The sequence below is a fragment of the Capra hircus genome, chromosome 18, assembly GCF_001704415.2.
Source record: "Capra hircus breed San Clemente chromosome 18, ASM170441v1, whole genome shotgun sequence".
NCBI lineage: Eukaryota > Metazoa > Chordata > Mammalia > Artiodactyla > Bovidae > Capra > Capra hircus.
Window position 1 is genome coordinate 42383699 of NC_030825.1, and position 10034 is coordinate 42393732.

The 10034-nt window shown below is 43.3% G+C and overlaps 1 protein-coding gene across 3 annotated transcripts in view; it reads left to right on the forward strand.

Annotated features, from left to right (window-relative positions):
* ZNF536 (zinc finger protein 536) overlaps positions 1-8615 on the forward strand; it is a 452519-nt gene extending 443904 nt beyond the window's left edge. For all 3 annotated transcript variants that reach the window (XM_018062250.1, XM_018062249.1, XM_018062251.1), the window contains one exon: positions 6409-8615. In XM_018062250.1, coding sequence (XP_017917739.1) covers positions 6409-6653 — 245 coding nt within the window. In that variant the 3' untranslated portion in view covers positions 6654-8615. The remainder of the gene's footprint in view (positions 1-6408) is intronic.

The following is a 10034-nucleotide window of genomic DNA, read 5'->3' on the forward strand; positions in this document are numbered from 1 at the left end:
AATGGGATTATCGTACTTCCATGAAGCAGGGGAGGGAGCATTCCGATGCAGGAAATGAGACAGGATTGGGCAGAGGTCCTATGGCAGGAAAGAGAATAAAGCATGTAAAGCATCTGGAGAACAGAGACGGTCCTGTGGTCAGAGGCAGCAGCTCGGGGGCTTTGAGGGCAAAGAGGCTGGAAGTGCATGCAGGGGCTCATATTCCTCCCGGCTGAGCTCTCGGAGCCCCCAACCCCCTTGACCATCTCCCCCACTGCATGGCCTCAAACTGCCAGCCCCGCACCAGAACAGGATCCTCCAGACACGATATCCTTCCCACATGGACCTGTGACCACAGCCCAGCCCACATCTGCTGAACTTCACCAAGGGAAATACTACCAACAACGACTTCCTTGCTAACCACGACTTCCTTGCTAACCACGACTTCCTTCGGACTCTGAAGGTCTTGCAGATCCCCAAACCCCCAGTCAAAAGCAGGAGCCCCAAAGAGAGGCTATTTCAGGCTTTATCCCCGACTATCTGGGATAAGATCACCTAGGACAGGCAGGCTAGTACAAAACTGGCACAGGGAAGTCTTGTTGAATGAGTGCTTTTGATGAAGAACAGAGCATAGCCTCTCTTGACCAGTTTTACTTAGATAAGGAACGGAATGATAACAAAGAAATCAGCAATTACAGCAAAGACAGACAGCTGACATTTGCAGAGCTCTTTGTCATTTACAAACTTGACACACTGTCTCCTCTGATCTTCACAACAGGATTAGGGTGTCAGTATTCATATTATTCCCCCATTTCCAAGATGTAGAAACTGGAGCCTTGAGAGATCAAATGCTCGCTCAAGGTCAGACAGAGGGGAAACCTAGTCTTGGGTGTTAGTGGCCTCTCAGCCTCACGAAGGGGTGATGCTATGCTTTGAATGCAAGGTCCTGGTCAGACTCACACTGGCCACTGTGGGGCAGGAGGACACCTGAAATCAAAAATGCAAAACAGAGAGCTCTCTGTGGTCAGGCCTCTGCAGGAAGGGTCTCCTGTGTTCAGAGGGGCCAAAGGCCGCCCTAAAGCAGAGTGCTTCCTTGTGGGGCTGAACTTGAGAAAGGCCAGTGTGTTCATATTCTCCTCAAATGGGGAGCTGGCTGGGGTGGGTGCCCTTACTCTTTTAAATTCAATCCAAGAAAGGCTGTTAGACTCAACTCTGTCTTAAAGCCTTTGCTGCTTCTTAGAGATTGATGGACAGTAGTAGCATCTTCCGGAGAAGGCAATGGCACTCCACTCCAGTACTCTTGCCTGGAAAATCCCATGGACGGAGGAGCCTGGTAGGCTGTAGTCCATGGGATCCCTAAGAGTCAGACACAACTGAGTGGCTTCACTTTCACTTTCCACTTTCATGCATTGAAGAAGGAAATGGCAACCCACTCCAGTGTTCTTGCCTGGAGAATCCCAGGGAGGGGGGAGCCTGATGGGCTACTGTGTATGGGGTCGCACAGAGTCGGACACGACTGAAGCGACTTAGCAGCAGCAGCAGCAGCAGTAGCATCTTCATCTCTACCTATAGGCCCAGGTGAATGGCTACCTCCATCTCCGGTGGTGCAGGCAGCATGGCTGGTCTTTCTTCTCATTAAAATGTGCCAGATGGAAGTTTGCAGTGTGTCACCCTGAGGGCTTCTCCCCAGGGGATGTGTTGACCTACCTCCGTCTGGAGATCTGATTTCCTTGGAGCCCCACATCCACCTTAGCAGGAAAGTAAGAAAGCTCCCTCGGATTTCCACGGCCCTCTCGCTGCCTCTGCCTTCAGGTGGGTCCTTTGTTCTGTCACACGTATTGGAAAAGCACAGTGGAAATTTCAGTGGAGCTCTCAGCTGTGGGGTTTGTTCTGAAAGTGTAGGGTATGTTCTCTGACCCAAAGGTAACAGATCACTGATACCAGGGGCTGTGCCAATACCAGGGGCTTTGCATGGACAAATGGTATAGAGAAATTGGAAACTTTTCATCCAGATTTAGCTAGACTGGGAAATGAATCAAGTTTCCAAAAGTGCTTTGCATACCAACAGCTTTCTCTTTGGGAGTAAATGTTCCCATCACCAAAGGATCAACCTTTCACTTACATCCTATTCTCGGGGGAACACAATGCTTTCTTCCGGCTGCATCGCGGCTCCTCACAATCACCTTCCCTCAGGATGGACGGCTCATTTCTTCAAAGCTTTTCTTCCACCTCAGTCTCATGGGAATCTTTCAACAAACCATTTAGAAGGGGGTGTGTGTGTGTGTGTGAGAATCCTAAAAATTCATATAATTCTTATAGGAATTTTAGAAAATTAGGAGATCTGAGTACTTTATACACATTTGAAGTTTGTTTTAAAGTCGAACCATCCAAGTTCACTCTATTTTAAGTTATTCATCTGAGCTATGGGGTTGATATTTTTGACATAACAGTCATAAAGCTCAAATATAAGGATAAACATACAGACATGTATGTGAAAACCTGTGGGACAGAGGCTTTTGGGATCTTCAGGTACTACTATTACCTACAGTGCTTCCATTTACAAAGTACAATGTAAGATCAAGGTTTATCGTGGTTCCAGTATTGTACAGACTTCCTTCTACAAATGTACGCATGCATAACATTATACCTTTATATATAACTTTTCAGCTCACCTAAGTTAAAATAAAAACTACTTCAGTGCTAATGGTTTGACCACTAAAGTATCCAAATATGCCAGAATTATTGTATATCTTTGACTCTCCCAAGATATAGATATTCAGGTATAACCATAGGATAAAAATCATAATTAAGATTCAAAATCAGTTGGTGACAAAATTTTACTAAGTGCTTTTATGCCCAGTTGGCCAATTCAAAAAAGCTTTTATTGTGAATAAAGGTGATATCTCAGGTTCTCCGTTTGGTTTGCCAAGATGCATGTGGTTCCCACAGTGACACAATTTGCAGAGAGGGTGGCTTCCAAAGTTTGGAGCATAGATTCATACAGAAACAATAATAATAGGAAGTATAATAGGCAACTTTGACAGATGGGAAGAAACAGTGGAAGAATGTAGGAACCTAATGAATCACGGTGATCTAAAGTAGATTTATTAAACAATACCATGGTTTGGTCATTTGCTTCACGGTTCTGCAAGCCTCTTTGGATTACAGTGCCAAGAGTTTTGATTTTATTTATTTATTTTTAATTATTATTTCGAGTTTTTAGCTCCAAAGTCTTGTCATGATGATTTTCCCCATCTGTAACTTATTGCCATAAAATAAGTGAATTGATGAGTTAGCCCCAGCTGTATCTGAGCCATGTGAGAAGCTTTGGACAAAACTTTAGAAATGTTTCTTAGGCTTCCTGAGGGAAGTCTCAACTCTTCTCTCTGGTTCTCTGAATGAACTTGAGTTGGTTCCTATGCCTCTGGCTGCAGACTTGGGCTGTCCTTCCTTCTTACTCCCACTCAAGAGCTGCCCTATCAGAGAACCTCAAACCACCTCACTGAGCCCTGGGCATAACTTCATGTCCATAGGGATGACGACTTCATGAGTTGGATGGTTGAGCCTCGGGATCTGTTGGAAACTCACTGACACCCAGCTTAGTGCTGATGAAGATTCATGATTATGGTGGAGAGAACGGGCATGGCTTTTCCTATCTCACTGCCATTGATCAACACCAGGATTCTTCCCTTCAGTCTATGCTTTAACTCCAACATGATGAAAAGTAGGGCCATATACTCTATTCATAAATATCCTAAGTCCACTAGAAACAGAGTCTCAGTTTTCTCCTTCTGCACCAACCCAGATTTTTCCCTGTCATCTGTATGAGGGGGTGACCAAACCCTAAGGATGGGGTTGGATAGCAGGAAGGCAGGAGGCAAACGGTACTCACAAAGGCTTCTCTTACTTGATAATTGTGGTCCAGGCCCCTCCTTCTGACAGTCTGTGCTCTTCTTGCTGTGGTAGGCCGTGGAGAAGGGCCAAGAGCAAGTGTGTTCCACTCTATGGACTTACGCAAGTAGGAAAGTTGATCAAATTCAGTCTTGTGTTAGGTACAACAATAGAAACAAGAGAAGAGAAAACTCTGTCTGAAAATTTGTAATTCATTGAAAAAAGGGCAAGGGGAAACAGTAAAATAATAATGCAATCGCTGCAAACAGTTCATACCCGTTTGTTCTGTGCCAAGCAAAGGGCTTGGCACCAGTGATTTTAAGATGGCTATGCTTCCTGCCTCAGGAGCTCACAGTCTATCATGGCGGCTAATGCACACACACACCGCAGTCACACGAAACAGAGCCTTGAAAGGAGAATGGGGTTTGGGTCTGCAGAGAACAGAAGTGATGTCTCAGGGAGAAGGTGGCACAGTCAGAGCATGGGGACCCTGCAGAATGAAGCCCGTCTGCAGAGACCATCTAATCGTTTGGTTTGGAGTGGGCAAACAGGCGAAGCTCCTGGAGACAGGAGAGGTGTTGGGACTGAGCTGTAAAGGCGAGGGGGTAGGTGGTCATTAAAGATTTGGACAGGGAACTCAGAGCTGAGCTTCTGTTTTAGGTACTCACTCTGGTAGACCTGGGGAGGATGGGCAGGAAATGGGGAAACTGGAAGCAGAATGCTCTCCTGCAGGCTGCCATGTTCATAGTCTAGCACGAGCTGGTGTACACCGGACCAGGCTCAGAAGGGGATTATGGGAAGTAGAAAGATTCAACAGGTAGAATGGATTTGACCTGGGGGCCAACTGGCTAGGAGGGAAGATGGAGAGAGCTAGTTCCTGAAGCCCACTAAGAAAGGAGCAAGAATCTAGTGCTGTGTGCAATTTGGTGAGGAAATGAGTTTCAGTTCCAAACATTTGGTTGCTCTCCAATTTCTCAAGAACAAGACTGCTTTGCTAAGTAGATACACAGGACTTCTGCTATTATGCTCTAGAAAAAGTGATGAATATGCTGTTCAGATGTTTTCTGGGGTAAACAATTGGGCCCATTTATTTGCTTGTTTATTTTCCTGAGCAAATGAAACCCAGCACTGGGTCTTGACCTCTTTGGGTGCTGGGTGGGACAGCACTCACGGGCTTCCAGGAATGGCATATCCACAGCTTCCCAGCATTGGGCAGAACGCATTGTCCCATTAGAACTTCCCAAACTAGATGCTTTACTGGTTCCTAAAGACAGCAGAGATGTGTGCATGTCTGTGGTGCATCAGAACAGAGAAATGAAGCCCGAAGGAGCAGGTGGATTTTCACAAGAATCCATCTTCTGTTCTTATTTACAGCCTTCCTGGAGTCCGGGCGTCACCATTCAAAATTGAACTTCTTTAAAACTAGGCTGGCCTTAATTATCTGAGTGTCCCAGTTCTTGTCTGATACTGTCTGCTGCCTCCTCTTGAAACAGAGCTCCCCAAATTCCTCCAGCTTGGCACTTCCACTCCACCGAAGAGCGAGGCTTGGGGAACACCCCTCTCTCACCCGACCCAAAACACACTTCCTGGTCATGCTTGTCTTGCTTATCAGTAGAGTTGGTGGGGACATGAGGAAGTGAACTGGCTTGGAGATGAATCAGCATCCCAGATGGAGGGATTTATGGGTTTTCTTGGTATGGAGCTAGGGTCACAAAGTCTAGTCCAGGGCTCAAATCCACCTCCTGTCTGTTCTCATACAGCCTGTGGAGCTAAGAATGGTTTTTACATTTTTAAATGGTTGGGAAAAAAAGCCCAACAAGAATAATATTTCATCACATATGAAAATTATATAAAATTCAAATTTCAGTGTCCATAAATAAAGTTTTGAATTTCATCAACAAAAAGTTGGAAATTTATTTCCTCTCTTGTTATATAAGTATCTACGTCATATCTTTGATCTTGGCCTGCAAAGTCTAAAATCCTTGCTATCTTACTGTTTATAAAAGAATTTCCAGGTGTTGGAACTTTCTTTTCTCTCACCTAGAAAGGCTGAATTAAAAACCCTGGCTAGGATGGAAAGATCTTTTAAATCCTTGTCCAAGTTATTATTATTATTATTTGGTAACTTATTGTTTGAGGCTTTCCTGGAGGCTCAGCAGTAAAGAAGCCACCTGCCAATGCAGGAGACATGGGTTCAATCCCTGGGTTGGGAAGATCCCCTGGTGAAGGAAATGGCAACCTGCTCCAATATTCTTCCTGGAGAATCCCATGGAGAGAGGAACCTGGTGGGCTACAGTCCACAGGGTTACAAGAGTCAGACATGACTTAGCAACTAAACTGCAGCTTATTATTTATCCAAGTAAGTTATTACTTATCCAAATAGATATATTGGCTGCATCTTTATTCTTTGCCATTTGACCTTTGCAAGGCAATAACACTGCTGATATTGTACTGGTAATAATGATCATGGTCCTTTGAGCTCTGGGAGCCGGGGAGGGTTACGCAGCCGAACTGACCGGCCACTCTTTCTGCCCGTAGGTCACAGGCCTTTCCAGTGCCGCTACTGTCCCTACAGTGCCTCTCAGAAGGGAAATCTGAAGACCCACGTCCTCTGTGTCCATCGCATGCCTTTTGACAACAGCCAATACCCTGACCGCAGGTTCAAGCGCTCCAGAGTCGACTCGGAGGCTTCTGGGAATTTCGAAGACCCCGCAGCTGTCAAGGCGGGGAGCTCAGCAGAGTTAACGGAGGAAGGCAGCAAGGCCCAGGAGGAGCGCAACTGAGCCAACCAATTTGGAGATTGCAATATTATTTTACACAGTTTTCAGATTATGCATCTGGTAAAAGAGTTTGCTAACTGCATTCCAAGGGGAAAAAATCATGTACAACCCCCCACTAGTGTATAGAACGTTTAAAAATTTTAAAAAGATATCTATATATATATTAAAAAAAAAATCCCCAGCCCTTGAAAATGGCTGCTAAACTGTTACCCGGCAACAAGTACTTCCAAACAATGCAGGTGGGAGAAAAGGGATTTCAGAAATGCTTGGTGTCCTCCGAGCTCAGGAAAGCTCGGGGGCCCTTCCAATGCTAGAGTCGCCTATGTCCAAAAATCAAGCTCTTAACTGCAAAACGATGCCATCTAAATGATTTAGTGTTGCCTTGAAGATGGAGGGGCTGTGTTTTCATTGTTGAAAACACCTCTATAATCTGACACCAGCTGCTGTCATCTGCCTCGCACCCTAATGGGATGTGTTGGGAGGCAGTCGCGGTGCCAGTCAGACTGGAGCGGTCACTGCAGAGAAAATCAATTCACGTGGTGTCGTAACTGCACTCTTAGAGAAATCTTAGCCGGCCCGCAGCCAGCGCCAGGGCAGACCAGCACTGCAGAGGCTTGCCATCTTCAATGTGCATTTTTAAAAAAATCCACAGCCAAATGAATCAATGGTCAGGAAGTGTCTGCAGACAAATGTCCATTGCAGGTTTGATGAGTAATTCCTTTTTTTAGATCAAATTGCAGTATAGAGGGAAATGCTTTTTCTCGGTTGTCTTTTTTTTTTTTTCTTTAATTTTTGGAGGAATTTACAAGAAGGTTGCTAATAAAAAAAAATAGGGATACGTGATATCAAATGCTTAAAACTAGCCTACCCTACTCACAGAAGGTGCTGGTGAAGAATGGAAACTTACGTAATAGTAGAAAGATTGCTTTATTATGATTTTTAAAATGTTACTTGAATGAAGGCTGCTCTAGTCCTTATCAGATTTTTTTCATCTGTTAGTTTTTCTAAGTGTCATAGACATGAAGCAAGATTTTCTTCTCCAGCAAGCTCTTATGAAATAGCTTGTATTAAAATATGAATCTAAACATCCTGCTCTCTATCACTAATGAAGAAAACTGTTTAAGTTAAAATGTCTGTTTTTGTAAAACAAATGTGTTCTATATTTTTGTAGATTTTAGATTTTCTACTGATTGGATACTCCAAATTTATCAAGTTCTACACCACCCAGAGGGAGATTTGGAGGGCCAATAATGAAACACTTGACTCATTTTTTTAACAGACAATTTATGAAGACTAGTTAAGGGTTTATTCTTGAATCTGCTAGTGTGGCGTCAGAGTTCAGCCTCTTAACATATTTCCTTTGAGTGACACGAAATTGGTGCTGTTGCTTGTGACGGTGGAGAAGTACTGAAGTATTAACTTCTTCTAAGACAAAATTATTCAGACTTTAAAAAAAAAGATCGATATTTCCTTGCAGGCTGGGAGCACAGAATAAAACCCCAGGGCCTTAAAAACTTCAGCTCTGCCTACAGCAGTTTACAAAAATACTAAACTGCAATCAATGTAAATAAAATGCTTCGCTATCCTGAGACCAGAAGGAATCTCAGGCTAATAAGGAATCCAGTTTGCATATGCTGTCGAGAGGGTGACATCCACCCGGGGTTTCAGTGTAAACGCAATCGCTGTACAATGTGGACCCATCTGGCATAGAGCAAGCTGCTTTCTTGTTTTTCTAGAATAGTTCTCACTGCCTTACTTAAATCGAGTTGATAAACTTAATGCAACTGTTTCTATGATCCTAGAGAAAGGACTGAAATGTTATTGAAAACTTTCCGACTGTAGTAAGCTTTAGGATTTTAACTGCACTACTGTGTTTGGTGACTGTGCCAGTCGCTTGCTTTCTGTGTGTTTGCCCCCTGCCTTTGGTATCTTAGCAAAGAAAAATATAAAAAAAAAAAAGAAGAAAAAAAAAAGTAAAAAGAGGAGAAAAGAGGAAAAAAAGTGGAAAAAAAAACCCAACAAACAACGAGAGCCACATCCCATTTCTAGCACTTTGGGCGCTCTTTCAGTATCCTTTTGTGTCTTCTGAGCATCGTCAGATGCGACAGGCAATAATTCTGTTTGTGACACTGGGAACATCCTCTCTTCTTTGTGGCGTGTGTGTTGATTCCATTTTGTCCAGTGCTACTGTCCTTATTTCCCCCCGACACAGGCCTTCTCTCCAGAACATTTGTAACTTGTAATACGAACAAGTGACGGCCGCAGTGATGCAGTGTCAGTTTCTGAATGTCATCAGGCTCTCATATCTAAACATGTCAAGTTTTTTCCCTGTAACTTCTGTAGTCTGTGATGCTGGTCATAATACTGTCTACATTCCTACACAAAGAAAAAAAAAAAATCTATCTTGGAGGAAATCTGAGATCAATAGAGTAGAGGATTTTGTTGCTATGCTTGTAACAAGTAGAAAACTTTGTATTTAAAGTTTATTCTTGGTCATTATTTATTATTATAATACATCAGTTGACAGAACTTTATTCTGGTATAGAAAGTATTAAAAGTTGTTTTTTCAGCAATGACTGTTTTCTTTCTGCTGTTAGAATAAAATGTCTTTGAAGCAGTCCAGTTTTATCCAGTGTTTTACGCAATAAAACCTCTACCTCTGGAAAAAAAAAAATACCCATTTCTTCCTATTCGCGTATGTTTACTAGGAGGAGCAGGACATATTTTTGTAGCTTAGTCAGACTCTGGTAATGCTTGGTCAAACTACACTTCTAACAAAAAGCCCTGCAGTATTCTGTGTGGATGGTTCCCATAGCCTAGTTCTTTTTCAAATTTCAAGCTGAAAGTGTATCACTGGGTGTACAAACAGCATGTGTATGTGCGTGTGTGTGCGTGCACACCCAAGTGCACGTGTTTCTTTGAAAGCTTGCAGACATGGGTTACAGTGAGGTAATACCCATGCAAACACCAATGCTCCTCATATTATAGTAATTACACCAGACACTTAAAGCATTGGGATCTATTATTCTCCTTTACTGGTAGCAAGTTAAAAAAAAAAAAATCATTAAAAACAAGGAAGTCTTTTACCTCCGATCAGAGGACAAGCTGAATTCTCTCTCCAGAAGCAAAGGGAAAGAACAAAGAATAATAAAATCTATGGTTTCAGGGCTACATAAAAAGCAGAATTCTGACACTGATCTTCTCAGGTTTGGTGTGCGGCCCACACTTGATGTGCAGGCTTGCTTTTTGACTTGTTTTTCATTGTTAGTGGTGGCATGGTTTCAAAACCAAGCTCCCATGGTAAACGCTGCAGCTCTGGAATAGGTCAGCCCCACCGAAATGTTGGAGGCAAAGGCATCCAGCCATGCTCTAAGAATCTATAAT